The 18,350-nt window shown below is 38.1% G+C and overlaps 2 protein-coding genes across 5 annotated transcripts in view; one reads left to right on the forward strand and one right to left on the reverse strand.

The window, feature by feature from the left end:
* Window positions 1-1,904: 1,904 nt before the first annotated feature.
* On the reverse strand, window positions 1,905-14,438 carry LOC140363066 (vesicular inhibitory amino acid transporter-like). The gene is made up of 9 exons (XM_072449390.1): window positions 14,409-14,438; window positions 14,110-14,217; window positions 12,844-12,954; window positions 7,212-7,348; window positions 6,565-6,679; window positions 6,293-6,495; window positions 5,583-5,820; window positions 4,363-4,525; window positions 1,905-2,218 (listed from the first exon to the last, which is right to left on the reverse strand). Exons 1-9 carry the CDS (start codon window positions 14,436-14,438, stop codon window positions 1,905-1,907), a joined length of 1,419 nt encoding a protein of 472 aa, XP_072305491.1.
* A 2,419-nt stretch (window positions 14,439-16,857) lies between these two features.
* lama2 (laminin, alpha 2) overlaps window positions 16,858-18,350 on the forward strand; it is a 230,871-nt gene continuing 229,378 nt past the window's right edge. For all 4 annotated transcript variants that reach the window (XM_072445577.1, XM_072445583.1, XM_072445592.1 and 1 more), the window contains exon 1: window positions 16,858-16,994. In XM_072445577.1, coding sequence (XP_072301678.1) covers window positions 16,928-16,994 — 67 coding nt within the window. In that variant the 5' untranslated portion in view covers window positions 16,858-16,927. The remainder of the gene's footprint in view (window positions 16,995-18,350) is intronic.

Below are 18,350 nucleotides of genomic sequence, written 5' to 3' on the forward strand. Positions count from 1 at the left end.
GAACCTGAACATATGCAATGCCATTAACCACTGCACCAGTCAGGTTTGTGGAGAAGGAGCTCGGTCGCAGTAAGGACGATTGTCTTTCCTATTTTTCAGTGCAACAAAAAAAAATCAAAAATGAAAGTACATGCTTTTATTGTAATTCATTGTTACTATTACATATTGTGCATGCCAACCACATGGATTTCTTTACACTTGATATTAGTGGGAGTTCCTGTCACCTCTATATCCCATGATATAGGGTTTCATTTTCTTTGAGGTTTGTATTAGCTGTGAATACACCACTTCCTTCAATTTTGCACAAATGTATGCACCTAACCTTCCCTAGCGAAATGTTCCTTTATTCAAAATCAATCATCAATAACATTTATAACCACATTTTGCTGTAAATGTTCAAAAACATATTTTCAGATAAAAAAAAAAAAAAAATACACATACAAAATAAATTATCCAAAGAATGACAGAAGAAAGAAGAAAAAAGTAAGAAAACAATATTGCACAAATGTAATCACAGATGAATCAATACTTTTGACTGTATGTAATTGTCAGCTGATGATACAAAATAAAACACACCAGAACTACAAATGACTATGTGAAAACGGCAGTTATACTTATCAGCAGTTAAGGTTTCTAGCTACGGTTTAAAGCAATTTTACATATACCAAGTGCGCACCAATCCTACAGCCTACACAGTTTGAATTTCACTTTTGAAACTTTATTCTACTTTCAGCTTTCCAAACTCTTTGTTTGAAGCCCTACTCACCCAATCCTTGCAGTTGTTTTCATAGACTTTATAGCATGCAAAATGAAACACTTCTTTATTTTCTCAGCTTGTTCCCGGTCCTCCCACTGTGGCCTGCGAGTGCCAGCTCATAAACAGATGTTCAAACACAGACAATAAGACTCCTACTCACGTAGACATAATGCACTTGTATCATTACACAACTATATGCTGGTTTCAACTTAATTTAGTTCAAAAGGTGACAAAGTTGGAACAGTAGCTTTAGGTTTTGCAATAAATGAATTAGAAGATGACATAAAAGCTTTTATATGTTTTCTCTTTTAGGGTTAAAATGATGGATTTCTTAACGCCACCATTTATAGTGAATGAATGAGTACATTTTTATTAAATACAAATTATTTACATTGCCAAAATGATAGTGTATGAGTCGTAAAATGTCTGCACAAGATCCGTCTAAGATTTAATCTATTACCATGTAGTAATGGTTATTAGTAATAGTTGTTGCTACCGGTCAACTTTTTGAATAATTACACTATCACTAATATTTCTACTGCTACTACACTACTACCAGGATTAGTGGTGAAATGGAAGAGTAGATTATAGAGTATGTTTTTTATTTAAATTGACTTTAAAGGACACATATTATGCATTATTTGTCCCGTTTTTGGCCTTTAAACATGCCCTCAAGTACCTTTGCTTTGGCATCACATGTTTTAGAACATAATATAATGTATCTAATGAAAGCCCATATTACTTTAGATCTGTGTTCCCTCATCAGGATTTGCGATAGTACTCCATCTACTGGCAGCAGAGTGACAGTTTTAATTAGTGTGAATGGATTGACTGAAACACTCAGAGTCTGGTGGGGATTTAATGACTTAAAAACAGTGCAGGAAACCTCCAGAGCTCTACCTAGAACAGAGTGTTTTTGTGCGGCTCAGAAAAGGGTTAGAAAACAAAAGTCACAAAACAAGCTAAATACAACACCAGGCATGTTTTAAATCAGGGAACAATATTATTACACGGTTAAAAGCTTCAAAAAGTAAATGTAGCATAAAATGTGTCCCCGAAAAGACACAAAGAAATCAGATTTTGCGTGAATAAAATAATAGATAAAAGCTCACATATATAAGCAGCAAATGACAATGTAAATAATCAATTACAGCCCCTGCAGTAGCCTCTTCACTGAACAGAACATCCCAGAGGCACAACACAGCACACCCAGCCCCAGCACGCACACATCGGTCAGCCTGCCCCGTGTGGACAGCATGTGCCACTGCAGTTGGAGATGGAAAACGCAGGGAAGGATCAGAGTCATGGCTGCCCCGGTCACGCTACCTGTGAGCCCCATAAGCAGGGAGAATCTGGGCATGAGGAGAGCCAGGAGCAGAGAGCAGAAGAGGAGAGCAGCCCGGAGCAGCAGCGCGGGAAAGGGAAGACGTCCGTAGCCAGGTTTGGGATGGGAGCTTGTGTCTACAAGAGAGTTTATAATCATTGTTCTATTTTTTTTATTTTCTCTTTTTTTCCTGGCTTCTTGGCTGGACTTAGACAGTGTGAAATAGTGTCAAGATAATGTAATTGCAAACACAGGCTCACTCGGTACATGACACAAAATGATAATAGAAACAGGCACTCCAATGTATTTCGAAGATATAGCCCAAGGGTTATTGAGCAGGCGCGTCACCACCTGTGTACGGCTGCCTGTACAAAAGACACCATCAAAAAGAAGAAAAAGGCTGATTACTTTTATTCCTTGCTTGTTTATGAAGCAATGTAGATTTAATTTTAGCAGCTCGATGCTGTTTTAACGACACACTAGCAGACAGAGTTAAGAAATACTACTGATGGAATACTGGTGATTAAAGGATAACAAGGTAGCCTGGAGAAGGTTAAACATGCTATGGACACTTTTTATCTTCTCAAATTGACAGACATGCTCATTCTAATAAATCTATGCTTTGGGTTTAAAAACAGTAGTACATTTTGAGCGATTTTTTGTTGTTGTTAGATGCTTCAAAGTAATTTCCCCTCAAAAATGACCACAGCCTTTTTTTATACGTTATAATTCCATCCATCCATCTTCTTCTGCTTATCTGGGGCCGGGTCGTGGGGGCAGCAGTCTAAGCAGGGACTCCCAGACTTCCTTCTTACAATTCCAAACATTAATTTGCCTGATTTAAAATTGATGATTCACAACCCGCTAAAGCGCTACAAACAGAGTAATGTATATTTGCTGACAGTCAATGCGAGAGAAAGGCATTGGTATTCATGTATGGACAGTGTGGATACAGTAGAAGTTTTCTGGTGAAACGTAACCAAAGTCATATGACACAACATTTAGTTTGGCATAGTGTGTTATTGATACATGATACATTAAGTAGTATGGGTAGGCTGCACAAACTGAAGTCTCTGTTTTGCCCAAAAACAGGATTAATATACTAATAATATGTAAATGCTGTGCCTGCTTTTCAAACCGTGCTGTGGATAGAGAATTTAAACTGTAACGCTAAATATTCTTGTTCCTGACTCTACCAGAAACCCAATGCAAGTATCAAAATGTTTTATAATTAGATGTAGCTCATACAAAGACGTGTGATTTTGACAAAAAAGTAATTCAATCTTAGTTTTTTTAGGACCAAAAAGTGGGTGTGCTGGATATTTTGATTTTAGGAAAGACAGTGATGTTGTATTAGTTCAGAATTTTAAACTTTAATAAAAAGTATATTAACTTTAGACAATACCTACCCCATAACGGCACTGGTCTGCTAATGCAATAAAATAATACAAATAATGTGAAAACCTGCAGCTATATTGAAATACAGAGATTTCCAATAGGTGGTGACCTGGTTACTCATCCTCTGGTTTACATAAATAACACATATTTGTGCTTCACTCACTTGAGGGCACCGCCAAAAGAGCCAAATGTCAAGAGTTCACTTCTCTTGTTTGTGACTGTTGATTACCCTGGGATTCCATTAAACACATTCACGCCAAAGGCCACGCTTCCCAAGGTTTCTCCCACTCTTGAGAGAGAGTAACTGTGCAAATGGATGAGACTCCCCCAAGCATAGTGTGATCTGCATAATAGTCGCTTTAACCTATGATACTAGAATGAGTGGATGGACTTCAGAAGTATTGTGCCAAGAGATATACAACAAATACATATGCATGTTTAGTTGCGGTAAAAGTAGTGTTAGAACGGTAAAACAGATATAAACCTAAAGACTTTATGGCTTCATGGCTTACAGATCAGTCCAAACCAATTCAACATCTGCCACCAATTTGGAGACGGCCCAACAAGTGCAACTGTAATAAAAAAAATACTGGGCAATATTGTGCAAAAAGCCCATGGATTCATTCATTTTTAATATTGAAAATGGAATGATTGAATGGAATGGGTGGAATATTTTTGGACCAATTTTATAAAAGATTTTTGTAATAAAAAAAGACAATGGCAAAACAAAATAAATATATTCTTTAGAACCTTTTTAATCAAACTTCAAAAGGATGCCCATGTATGTGGTTTCCCAACTCAATCCAGTTTAGCCTCTCCCAATATTGCAGAAAACGTTACTGTACACATTTATGTCATTGAACTAAAACAATCACAGTTATACCTTTGAGTATCCATGCTTGTAGTATCTCCGCGGCGGAATAGAAAGGCAGGGGGAAGGAGAGCAGAGCCTTGACCAGCAGGCACATGTTGACCAGCGGGCGCAGGAGAGGGATCAAATTCTCTGTGATGACCTCACTGGTGTCACCACCCCAGGTCAAAACGCACTGAGGAGAGAAGCAACAGTCGATTTGCTCCGTCAATCATCCTCATCCTGCCTGCTCATTAGATTGAACAGTTAACCAAGAGTTAACTTAAAGAGTTAAAAATAGACTGAGCTACGACCCATAGACTGTGGGAGGACGTAGGTCCGGCTGGAGCCAATTAAAGCCAATCGCGGCTAGCAGTTATAATCTGGAGCCAAGTTCCATATTTGGACATCTGAGCGCGCATTTCATAACAACCAAGGAGCAAATGAGGTGCGAGTATGCTTAAAAACACTCCCCCCTTCCTGCTCTCACTGCTGGTTTCCATGGAGCGGGCGAATAGTAATGGGCTGTACATCCATTGAGCATGTTTGGGATTCTCTGGATTGGCGTCATAATAGATCCATCATTGGTGTATACAACAGTGTTCCATTCCTGCCAAAAGCATCTTCAGCGGCCCTGTTCACACCAGATACTGATTGGTTTTCTGACCCCTCCAAACAAATTAAAACTGAACATTTCAGAGTGGTCTTTTATTGTGGCAAGCCCAAAGCAAACTTGTGCAATATTCTCATCCTCTTGATAAGTTGGGACGGTTTATTAATATAATCATTCATTTTGATTTGAGGTCAGCTCATGAAAAATGGGAGCAAAAACCAAAGTGGTGGGATTATATTTTTGTTCAGTGTAGTTAAAAAAAATAAAATTAACATTTAAGTATGTTGCCTGCCACTACTTTTCCTTGCATGGAGTTTTAGCCAAAGTGTAAATTCAACAAGAAAGACTGCCAGACAAGAGCATCATACTTGATCCAACTAATATAGATCTAACTAATGACTCTTCACTATGATCATAGCTGTATGGGACATTCGCACAAAAACTTACCCATTCTTCCATCACTCTTTCTCGGGCAGACTACTAACTACAAATCTACACTTTCTATGCTGCTTATTAGGCTCTGAAACCAAAGCAATGTGCATTTTCAGATGATGCTCCTGTTGAATACATTGTAACACATATTACTATGATTGTTAGTTTTAGTTCAGTCAGTGTCAAAAGAAAATTTACCAGACCTTACCACAAGAGCAAACAGAGTCTTCATAACACATGCAGCACCATGTGTCCAACTCAGCATGGCCTCAAATTGGCCCCTGTCTTCCATACTGCCCTCTAGTGATGGGAGGAAGATCTGCGACGTGTACGAGAAGATGATGACGCCCACAGACACCAGGAACTCTTCTGGGTCCACAGACAGGGACAGAGAGGACCAGACCCAAGAGTGGGCCCGACTTAAGCAGTAGAACATCACCAGCAGGCTGAAGGCATAGGAGACACCGATGGATGCTATTTTCAAAGATCATCTACATCATTTATTGCACATTGATTACCGATTCATTATTACTTTATCTAAACTTGTGCTGCCCGGTGGTCGAGTGGCTAAGGCAGCCGGCCGCAGTGTTGTGAGTTCGGAACCCGACAATTTACTGCATGTCCTCCCTTCTCTCAGCCACATTTCACACTAAGCTGACCTGTCTGATAAAGCCTACATGTATGCATCTAATTTAGCGTGCGTTCACACCAGCAACACCACATTAAGATTGGGACTTATAGAACTAAACAAGGAACTAAACATGGACAAGGCCAGTGCTGAAACAGGACCAAATTAGGTCTACATCAGAATCTATTTGGGCTTAAAACCATAACCAAGAAGAAGTGTGAATGCACCCTCAGTCTCCCCTTGTTGACATACTAGTGTGGGACCAAATTTCCAGATTAGCTGACAATAACCTGATGATTATATGAGCCAGGGAGCAGAACAGGCTGAGAGTGGACACTGGTCGGAGGTCCGTGAGCAGGAGGCAGGGCATCAGGAACAGCAGGCTCACCAGAGAGCAGCCCAGCCTTGGTACAGCCAACCCAGACAGGCTGTCGCTCAGCAGGGAAGTGGAGACAACCAGGTACAGTGTGCAGGTCATCAACAGCTCGATCAGCTATAGACACAGACTGTAATGAGAAACTGAAAATATTCTACTTTGTCAATATGGATATTGAAGTCTAACTTGAGCCACATTGACCAGTCCTCCCCCCAGTGAGGGACAGCGGGGACACAAGCCTCTGCAGCACGTCTCTGCGATGTCCTGGTAACTGTGGCGCACCCTCACCCTCGGGCCTCCACTGGGAAAAAAAACACAAGACAACAGGAATGTCCTTATATTTATTTCACTGTTAAGTAGAAATTGTCTTGCATCAGGGTGTATCAATACATTTGAGCTTTAAAAAACAAAAAAATCTGAATTAAGATGTTGTAATTGCTGCCCAGGTCAGTGGTAGAAAGGGTTTAAAATCGAGACATTTCGACTGCCAGGAGTCATTGTGAAGCTGCAGGTCCTGGTTTGAGAAGTTAGAAATCCAGCACTCCAGAGTACCACACTGAATGTCAAGTATCTGATTAGTATTTGATTTCTGCCATGGTTTGGTGGGGGTGGTCTGTATATATTGGGCTCAGATCAAATCTATAGTATTTACAACAGCCACATTAAATCATGGTTGAAATCAAATGCTGATCAGATACTTGACAGCTTAATCTTCAGAAGAATTCAACATACACCGTAATGAACCACTGTTGATGTCCTTACGTCACAAAGAAAACACACATTACTTATATAATTGTGTAATAAATATATACACATAAATGATAAGTCCTCACCAGTGTCCCTCTTCATATAAGCACGACACCAGGATCCTTCCGGTGTAGTTACAAACCCATGCCGACAGCACCAGCATCAGCAGCCCCAAGTATCCAGAATGCACCAGGGCAAAGGGTAGGTCCAAAACAAATATACCCTGCACAAAACAAGACCTATAACCTACTTCTACAGCTGTGGACAAAATGTTACAAGATGCGTTCTATTCTTGTGTGTGAGATGCGTTCGGAGACGAATGATTGACTGAAAATGGAATAAAATGGCGGCAAAATTGAGTTTGCGGAATGATTGTTGTGACTTGTTTGAGGAGTAATAGCAGGAGGCAGAGGGGAATTCAAACAAAGAGGAAGTGATTGTGAACAGCGCAAGAAGGGACTGAAAAAGATGGGTTTGGCTGTAAAAGGAATGTTTCAATGTTTAACTTAATTGACTTCATGACTGAATTATGTTTCCTCATCAAAAACATACAGGCACGTTTAATCTTCTGCATGTTTTCAAAGTCCATACTTATTCAGATTATTCTGTGTCTTCACGGCTAATTAATTTGTGCTACCAACCGTTGATTTAAGCCAGGTGAGTCAAAACTATGGCCCTGGGGCCAAATGTGGCACTCAGACCAATTTGTGTTGGCTTCCTGCTAAAGCCCAAACAACAATAATAATAATAAAGTAGTGCATATACTGTAAAATTGGAAAATATTTTTTTATGTTATACAAATCTATATGTACAACTGAATCTTTTTCTACAAACCAACCTAATATGAATGTTCCAAGTCTTATGAACGAATGCAACATTTTGAATGGTTCACTTCATTGTTGTTGTTCAGGTTGTTTGTAGCCCTCTGCTCTGTGAAAAAGGTTTGGACCCCCTGGTTTAAGCGTACCATTCCATCACTCCACAATAAACCAGTTCTCTATAAAATGTCACTAACAATTTATAATACCTGCATTTTTAATAGTCTTAGTAAAGTACAAACAAAGAGTTAATAATATATACCCAAAATAAACCAATATTTTATTAGAATCAGAATAGGGTTTATTGCCATTTGTCAATTAATAAACACACATATACATTATTTATAGTTTTAAAAGTTGAATTATTCATTCAATGAAGCATACAATGAGAGGTGGTAAAAGCTTCAAATTAAAATGCTCAATATATATTTTCTGGCAGAAGCTCCGCTACTTGCTTGTCTCAATTGAGATGTTATTGCTTTAAATGCTTCAATATTAAACTTTTATATCAGTAGAAACAAGCCAGTGACAAACCCTTCACAAGAAAACCTTACGTGTTACTGAATTTGCCTTTATGACATTATAAACCACCAATACTACATTTGTTTTTCTTACATATCAACTTAGACAGGTGGTGTGGCAAATCTGGCAGACAAATTTAGCTAAATGTTTTATTTGTGAGCTTCGATCAGAGTTGTCGACTAGAACTACTTTGATTTGGCCCTCTCGTTTTGGATGTAGGATTGGATGTAGGCTGTTAGGCATATGCTAACAGTTTTTGATGTAGAACTGAAGCTGGAGGGGATGAAAGGGGTATCAAATCCAAATATCCGACCCCCTACGGACATCTTCATCTTCCATAGTCACTACTTTTTTCTGTCTGTGCTTTTGCCAGCGAATTCCACATTAGCCAAAGCACTGGCTTCCACTAGTACTATAATGAACATCAACTCGGGCAAGTAAAAAGGCATTTAGGGATTTTATGTGCATACATATTTTTTGTTAAAGATCTTAACAGAAAGATAAATGGATTATCGCACAAATAAAGAAAAAGGAAAGACAGAATATTCACAATTTTATTCTTAGTTAATCTTATTTGGAAGGTAAAATGTGAAAAGCACGTGGTAATGTCAATGGGTCAGAAACGAGACTTGCAGTTATGAGAATTGCCAACGCAGATGTTTATTCTGTTGCCTAACAACATTATGATTATATGTCTCTGTTTTGTAACTTTTAGAGCACTGTTGTGAATTATAGTAATGAAAGAAAGGAACAAGCAATGACAATAGAAGTGACCATTACTTGGCAGCAAGAAGTATGAATTAATGGTACAACCGCATTTTGTTATTAAAATATAAAAATATTAAGGGCCAAAGACACTGGGATCGGTTTCAGTCACCCGCGACCCCAAAAGGGAACAAGCGGTAGAAAATGAATGAATGAATGAATGAATGAATATAAAAGCCTGCATCACAACATCCATGCAAGATAAACCCTTATTAAATTTAAATTGAAAATTAAAGTGTAGGTTTGTCATTAAATTTTTTTTTTTGAGCTGGTCCCTGTCCAGGGTGTGCCCCGCCTAATGCCCAAAGTCACGGGGACACGCTCCAGTCACCCAGGACCCCTAACGGGTACAAGCGGTAGAAAATGAATTCATGAACAGAATAACCATGTTATGATCAGAGATAAACTTTAGGCAAAATAATAATTTGATTTGAGATTTTTATCATAAAAACAAACACATATAGATTTGCACTTTGTCTTACGTTTTTCATAATATTCCCATGTTAAGGGTTTCGAGCAGTGGACTTGTTTTTGATATTTCTGGCATCAATTCACCATCTAATAAAAAGTTGATTTAGCTGGCACAAGCTCTCTGATATTGGCATCAACAAACCAACAGAGAAAAATACACTTTTTTAGCCTTGATTCTAGATGAAAACCGCTGTTCTTTCTGACATTCACTTCCGCTTAGCCTGAGAGGAGATTTTCTGTGCACTTATGTAAAGGCTACTGAAGTCAGGTCGTTGGCATTTGGAGAGCTTTGGTTCTCAAAATGCCAAATTCCTTATTTTCTATGTTCTATTTTTGTTTGTATTTTTTGTAATTTTTTAACCATCACATCACACAGTTTATTCAGTAATACAATATGATATTTTAGTGGTCAAGTGGAAAGAGGTTACTCAAAATGTTGTCATTTGAAATCATATTAGAGATTCTCATTATAAAACATGACATTGCTTTCCTCTTTTACAAAAGTATAATTTTGCAGACAAAAAACAAAAACAAAAAAACATTCTAAACATTTTATTTATTCAATTAATTAGTCCTTGTGCTTGCTTGCTTGCTTTTGTAGTTAAAACCAGACAAAACCATATGGACACTGAACAGAGACATTGGGGCTCTCTGAAGACAGGACGCCTGCTGCGCCAACGCCGGACATTTGCATCAGAAAACCCTTTTCACTCCCATTGTCAAAAACATATTTATGTACAAGGCGTAGCGTAAAAATCAATGACTTCTAATGATTGAATGATGTTGTGTACATCTTTCCCACAGAAACAGATTATGTAAATTTGCCTTACTCCCAGTGGATGTTGTTTAGTACGTTGGTTGTATACACTATACAGGGCTCTATTCACGTCCCCTACAGATGGAGAGTGAAAGGAGTTGAGTACAGCACTTACACCATAATAAGACATTATTACCTAAAGGACACACTGACCGCAAGTGTGCTTTTCATAGGCTAAACAATTCCATTTATGTTCTATTAAAAAGAACAGCCAACGTGTCATATTATTTAAAACAAAAATAGATTGTATCAAATTTGTGTTTGATGTTGATGCATTTTGAGCCATTTCTCAAGGATAAACCCTCAACAGGGAATCCGACCGCAATCAATGTGTTAGGGAGAGAAATACATACCGTATTTTCCGGACTATAAGTCACACCTTTTTTCATAGTTTTGGTCGGGGTGCGACTTATACTCCAGAGCGATTTATATGTGATATTATTTGTTATTTTGCGACGCAGAAGAAGAATCTGCACTTCCTCTACCTCTTTGTGGAAGTTATTTAGAAGTGACACAGAGGAAGAAGAATTGAATGGATTTAGTGATTTGGGGTAATACTGATGCTTTGGTAAACTTGTTAGCATGTTCTTTATGCTATAGTTATCTGAATAACTGTTCATATGTTACGTTAACATACCAGACACTTACCACAGTTCTGTCTGTGCCTCATGTAGCTGAAGGTGTTAGCGTTAGCATACGTACACCTATTCACCATGTTCTCTAATCTGTTATTATTTTAAATTGTATTTCAAGATGAAATGTCTGTTCTTGGTCTTGGATTTTATCAAATAAATTTTCCCCAAAAATGCGACTTATACTCCAGAGTGACTTATATTTTTTTCTTCTCTATTATGCATTTTTTGGCTGGTGCGACTTATACTCTGATGCGACTAGGGTAGATTATTTTTTTCATGTTTTTAGACATGCACATTCTTATTTAATCATTCTATGGTTTTATTGTTTTAATCCAATGTATATTGTCTGGTAAAAGAAGTGTGGCTAAACCATGGATTTTTGCAGATGGAGAGATGGGAGATGTTTGCAGTCATGCCTCGTATACAGGCAATGAAAGAAGTGTGAGGAATAACATTATTTGATTTTCAGTTTTTTCAATTTGTTCCCAAAATTAAAACCAAAAATAAAATTGATAAATAAAAATTGAATTCAATGAAATCTTGAAAAGCAGCGTCAGAGCGTTCTTTCTCTATGAAATTCCCCTTTATATGTTTGTGTGCAATGCGGAGAGCTCGCCTTCATCCCCCGATTACCCGGATTAAACCCAGATAAAACCAAGACTAAACCCAGATAAAACCAAGACTAACCCCAGACAAAACCAAGCCTGAACAAAGACTAAACCAGGTCCAAAACCAGGAGGTGCTGAGCACAGAATGTTCCGCAGTCCGCGCACACATCTCTGCTTATAAAATAAACTTGTGATCCATAAAGGAGGGCAGGCAGCAGCAGAGCCACGGGAGCGGGTGATCCTGAAGTGCACACCCCCAGACTACTGCCATGACCTGCATTAAGGCAAAGTCATACTTCAGAGGAAGCGAGAAGTTTGTTCGTGCACCTCGGGCTGTAAGAACAAAATGTTAATGCTGAAAGTGTTTTTTGAGTGATGAGACCAGCGACAGTTCAATGCACAGGCATCTGAAATTCAGTTCCTCGTTTCGCTCGTTTCTCTATGATTATGTGACATGAAACATTTTGTAGCTTAAAATACAGAGAACACATCCCCACTTCCTCCTCTCTCCAATCTCTCTCTCCAATCTCTCTCTCTCTCTCTCTCTCTCTCTCTCTCTCTCTCTCACTCTCTGTGTGTGTGTGTGTGTGTGTGTTCTCTAATGGATTACTGTATTGACATAACTATCAACTAATTTAATCATTGAATAATCATTAACTTGTCTATAAATAGGTTACAAAACATGGCAATTCCATGGAAATGATTTGCATATTTTGTATTCATTTTGAGTACATTTTGTGTATTTGATGAATACACTCTTTAGTCCATAAATGTGCTACTCCAGGATCCTCATACAGCTTCCCTTCAGCTTCATCCGGGGCAAATGTTGCAACACATTTTTCATCACGTGGAATTTGCATTTTAACAACTTATCCATTAATAAAAAGAATAATCCCTAGGTTAATCGATTGATTTGCAAAAATTATCATTAGATAAAGTGATCTAAAATGTTAAAATGAATGACTGAAAATACTGCGGGCAAGAAAAGGTTGACAATGAAATGTTTATCTGAGTTCTCCATTAAAAATAAGTGAACTTCAGAGAGTGGAGCGGTGAGTTATGGGCTAATACGTGCTGCTTACCTGGATGGCATTAGTCACATTCCAGCCTGCCTCCCATGCGGTTATGGTTGGAGATGAATTCAAAGTCATCACTGAAACTTGGCTCATTTTACATGTCATTTGTTTGGAACACTTTATAACAGAGCCAGCTTCGAGCTCCCCTCCGTCTTGAGTACGTGTCCGTTCAACATTTTTTACCAGTCTGTAAGTTTTTTTTTTTTTTCTCATCACTCCACTGGTTCCATCTTGTTCTTTTGCGTCTTCTTGGTTTGTATGAATGCCATCTTGAGAGGTTCTTTTGGAGTCATCGTGGTGTGAGTTGAAAGTGCTTGAAGGGAGCCTGGTGCCTTCACTGTACACTCGGCTGAGCTCATCAGACTGTGTGAGAATCAGCCTCTCCTCATTGTCCGACGTCAACCTGAAGCAAGTTAAACAGTAACTATCATAAGAATACTACTACTACTACTACTACTACTACTACTACTACTACTACTACTACTACTACTACTACTACTAATACTAATACTAATACTAATAATGATAATAATAATACAATAAAAAATGGCAAAAATTAAATTGCCTTTATATTTTGTTGCTATGCTATGGTTTCTAAATTTGGACGAATATATTATGTAGTGTTTATAATTACAAAACAGCAAATATATTTTTCAGAGATATTTTTTTTCCTGTTTTTTTACCCAAATGAACAACAAATTTCCCCATTTTTGTTCAAGTCTAATGTTGCATTAAATACATGAAATACAATTAAATACATTTAAATTCATGAATTCATTGAATATGCATTTGACTGTCAGAACTGAACCTCGGAAACACCAAATCACCCCCTGAAAAAATAATTGTCTGAAATAATATAACAAGTTACAAGTTACAGGAGATGAGGAGTAATTCTTTTGTTTTGCGTATATTTATTCATTTCACATTTTGCGCATAAAATTGCCATTGCCAAGCATAAAATCTCTTGGTTTACTTAAAATAAGAAAAAGACAAGCATTTTCTATCATCTTAATCCTCCAGGTACTGTAGTCCTCTAAGCCTCTTGACAGTGCCCCAGTGACATTGAAGGATGCGCAGAAGACACAAAGTCCTTAACTTTAACATTAAAATATACTAAACTCAGAATAATACTACTTAATTAGATCACTTCATATCATATTATTTAAGTTTGTGTTTTTTTTTTCAATTGAATTCTTCATATTTTATCATACATATGAGTGATCACTATTTTAGAAATACTTTTACTATACAAAATATACAATGCTTTATTACCTTGCCGTCCAGTTGAAGTGCAGCCTTCTCGACGCCCAGCTCCACACTGACCCTGGAGCCCAGGCCTGGCCCGAGCACGGCGTCCAGGGAAGAGAGCTCATTTTCAGCCTGGACGTATGCCAACTCAGCCTCTCAGCGTGTGGATTGTGGATCTCCAGCAGTTGTTCAGATGGACACTCCGCCAGCGTGTAAAGAAATGCATGGACTAAACTATTATTTTAAAGTGATGTTGCGTTTGTCCAGGAGAATGATTGACAAGTCAGTGAGCCAAGACATTTTAATATGGCATGGTTTCTGACAGTGGACAGGTAAATACTGCTAATGGCCATCTTCCGTGCTAAAAACTTTAAATATCTTGTAAACAAAGTAAAATAATGTGTGAGTGAAAAGTTTTGAGGTTTAGGAATTATAACTTTGTATTGATGCAAATGAGAATTAATTTTGATGATCAAATTTGAGTGAAAGATTGTGTAACCAGAAGTCTACTGAACCAGCTTTTAACTAAATCTTTTTATCTTTTCCTATTTAAAAAAAAAAAAAAAAACTGAACAAAATGAAAGAATAGCTAAGAGGAATATATAATCGGCAAAATTTTACTTAACTTACAAAGAATATTGCTCAAGGAAAAGTAATGCTCAAGGAAAAAACTGAAGAAGCATTTCAGGAAACTAAGATAAGAGTAGCAGTCTGATTTATAAGTTAAAGTTACATAAGTTGTAAATGGAAGGACAAAACAATAAATAATGCACAACATGTGGTATTGGAAAGAGTAACTATAATTCTTACTCATGGTATATTATACAATAACAAGCAGTTTTTAACTTGGTTGCAGATGACATCAAAACAATCTGTTGGCCAATCATACAAGTAGATGGGTTTAGTCAGAAATAGATCATATTTGTGAATTAGCCTTTTGCCTATATTGTGGTTATTACAAAGTTATAAAGGGACAACCACAAGGAGTATATGACATAATCACATTCTTGAATCTGAAAATCAACAATAAAATGTCACTCAAGAAAACTGAGAAGCTGAAACCCAGTACATATTGTACTAATAAAAAGTGTAATAAGTCAGGCCTCCTCTTGAGTCTCCCTGCTTTTGCCCCGTCTCTGCCTGCTGTGCCTGGGACAGTAGAGTGTGGTGAGAGGAGAGGGGCAGCAGGAGGAGCTCCAAACTTTCCTCTGCTCCCTCTGGTTCTCACAGTATCATGTCATCTGAGCTACATGTGCTTTTGGGCATCCGGTCTATGATAATGTCTTTGTGGAAGCCGCAGCTCAGGGCAAGGGATGCAACCCAAGACTCCCCTGTTTTAAAATGTAATGTTTGATGTCCCCTTCAGGTGGATCAGGGATGTTTTTACCGTCAGGGTAAGATTATTCAAAAGCCACAAACATAAACATTCACACAGTTTACACTTTTTGTTATTTTAAACTTTTGATTTAATATAGCTATTTCACAAATTGTATTTGGGCACGTATGTGTCTGCTCAACAATTGGATGTAAAAGGCCATTTATAATCACAACAATGGAATATATAGTGCCTATAGATATGTCAACATCTATAGACAATATTATCACTAAATGCAAATGTGATACATTGTAAAGTAGCCAAACTCTACAATTTACCAATTTAAAAGTAGGGACCAAAAAATAAATCAAGTAAGAGTAAAACAAGTCTGAGGAGAAAGTCCCGAGCAACAGTGAGTTCAGATTTATGACTTATTATAACCAGACAGATAGATATTAAATAATGTTCAGATTCTGAATATTATGCCCTTTGAAACTCACAAAGAAAAAAAAATAGACACCATTGATGAAAGAAGTACAATTATTCAAATCGTTTAGTTCACATAACACTTTTGTTGACAATAGGTGGGAAGAGTAACTAAATATTTTACTCCAGTAAGAGTATTTCTTCAAACTAAATGTTCTTTTATATGAGAATGTACAACAAATAATACATTTCAGCTCAAGAACAGGAGGAGGATGAAGACCCCTGCCCCATTATTCACCCACTCAATACATAAACAAAGAGGGCCACTTGTAAGGAACTTAAAAAGAAAAGAAAAGACAATAGAACACAAGTCTTCTTCTTTTTTTACATTACTTAAAATATAATGTTATCATTTTTTGTTTATATTTAACTTAAATTGAATCATATTTGAACATTTCTTAAGTGAATAGTTTGACTGCTTTGCAAATTAAATATGAATTTGTTTAGTGTAGTTCTTGCAAAAGGCCGCATAAAATCCATTGTCCTTCTGCTATTCTCACTATTGACCACAAAAAGACGTGGCAAACCACACGGCAACAAACAGTGTTTTGCTTTGTGCATAATTAATAAGGTTGATGAAGCAATTACATTTTTCAATTGTAATTATCCTGACTTCAGAAATAGTTGGGACGTGTGCTCTTTTGGAGCAGTCCTGTCATAACTAAAGGCATTCAATTATTACTGGAGCAGAAATAAATAAATGGTGTCAGATTATTAACCTCATATTAGTCTACATAAAAAGAAAAGAGTTTTACACACCTACATTGTTTGACTGACAGTGCATTATTGGCTCTTGGCCCACACTGAGCAGTCTAAATTCCTTGAGCTGCAGCCGAGCCCTGTGTGGCCTGCAGCTGAGAGAGGAGGAGGAGGAGGAGGAGGAGGAGGAGGAGGAGGAGGAGGAGGAGGAGGAGACGAGCAGTGGAGAGGCGCGGGGGAAAGAAAGTTTGGATCTAAAGTTTCGGGTGACATTTCGCTCACACCGCAGTTGCGCGCTCAGAGGACGCGCGCTGTTCGCCCCGCACTTTCCCCGTGGATCAAATGGAGCTCCCGCGGCTCGCCCTCATCACCGCGTTGCTATGGCAATGCGTCCACGCGCAGCAAAGAGGTGAGTCCGCGTGTGGCTGTTAAGAGACGCTGATTGATACTGGAGGAGCTGCTCGATGGATCGATACGCGGCGCAGCGAAAGTCGTTTGCACAAATGAGCGCGTGTCATTGACCGCGCGGCGCTCGTCGGGCAAATCAGCTGCAGAAACTAAAGCAAACTTCAAGCTCGCGCAGGCTTCAGAAAGAGACAAGGAATTTACTTTACCACAGGGTCTACCATGTGGGGTTTACCAGGGGTGCACCGCTGGACACTGGGGCAACATGTGGTAGTGGTTAGTCCGGGGGCTGCTGTTTTCTGAGTCACTTTAAACTGACACCATGTTTAGTCTGTAATATTTATCTCAATATTAAGACATAAGACTTCATCTTTGGCACAGCATCGTCACTTTTGTCAACTTCAGATTGTTAAAGGTGAAGTTAAAGGTGAACTCTCCGTGGAGAATTAATTTCTTTGCCTAAATGTTCCCCAGTGTGACATTAAAACTCATTGCAGCTGCATTTAGTCCATTGCTGGAGTTTTTTTTTGCTCAAACATACCTTGAAGAACATACAGTCTCTCCACAGATCTGACTTGTAGCTTGACCTCATGGTGTCACTTGCTTGTCTCCATGGAGAAGTCAGTGCAGCCTTTAGTCCTCATCAAATATCAATTCATTAATTTAAGACCTTGTTTTCTGGCCTTTTCATTAAACTCCCTATTTTTTGGTGAAATTGTGTTCCGTCTTTGGATGTCTGTCCCATTCTCTGTCCATGGATGTGTCAGCTTCCTGGTGTAGGTGACATTTTCAGAATTTTTCACTGTTCAAAACATAGAATATGTTTATTTAAATTGTTGATTGCTATGACAACAGTGATAATTCTTCATCAGAACCTGAAAGCCACAAGCATTCGAAAGATTCCCGAAGCCGGACTGAATTTAGCTTATTTTTCCCAAGCAATCAAAAAGCAGTCACACTAATAACTATGTTGACTTATTCTTCATTAAATAGTATTTTTTGGGCAAGTGGGGAATTTGTTGCTATTCTTAGTAGTATGACAATATTTGCGCTGTACATGGTCGAGTAAGTAACTAGTATGACTAATTATAGATACTAAATGAGTCAAAGTATTTCAATCATGCTCATTAAAAATCGCAGTATTTCACACTCCAAAATGTGTTATACATGTACATTTACACATTTTTTTTGGCACTCCCCTCATTCTTTGGATATGTTTTATTTAGTGTCTGTTGCATTCTTTTGATTTTGTCACGACGACCCCATGAGTGCAGTGCATTGACATCTGCATACCATCAAGTTCCATTGGCATTTCCTGCCAAATACTCTATATACACGCTCTTTTCCTATGCATTATTTT

The sequence above is a fragment of the Eucyclogobius newberryi genome, unplaced genomic scaffold (assembly GCF_026437365.1).
Source record: "Eucyclogobius newberryi isolate DKJ021-1_F unplaced genomic scaffold, fEucNew1.0.hap1 SCAF_1, whole genome shotgun sequence".
Taxonomy (NCBI): domain Eukaryota; kingdom Metazoa; phylum Chordata; class Actinopteri; order Gobiiformes; family Gobiidae; genus Eucyclogobius; species Eucyclogobius newberryi.

What these genes read in the sequence shown, in the direction of transcription:
- LOC140363066 (XM_072449390.1), bottom strand. Translation starts at nt 14,438, where the DNA reads ATGGCCATTAGCAGTATTTACCTGTCCACT. An exon ending in GACTGGTCAATGTGGCTCAA is followed by an intron (nt 6,496 to 6,564) that starts GTTAGACTTCAA and finishes CTGTGTCTATAG; the next exon opens with CTGATCGAGCTGTTGATGAC. An exon ending in AGACTCTGTTTGCTCTTGTG is followed by an intron (nt 4,526 to 5,582) that starts GTAAGGTCTGGT and finishes TTCTCTCCTCAG; the next exon opens with TGCGTTTTGACCTGGGGTGG.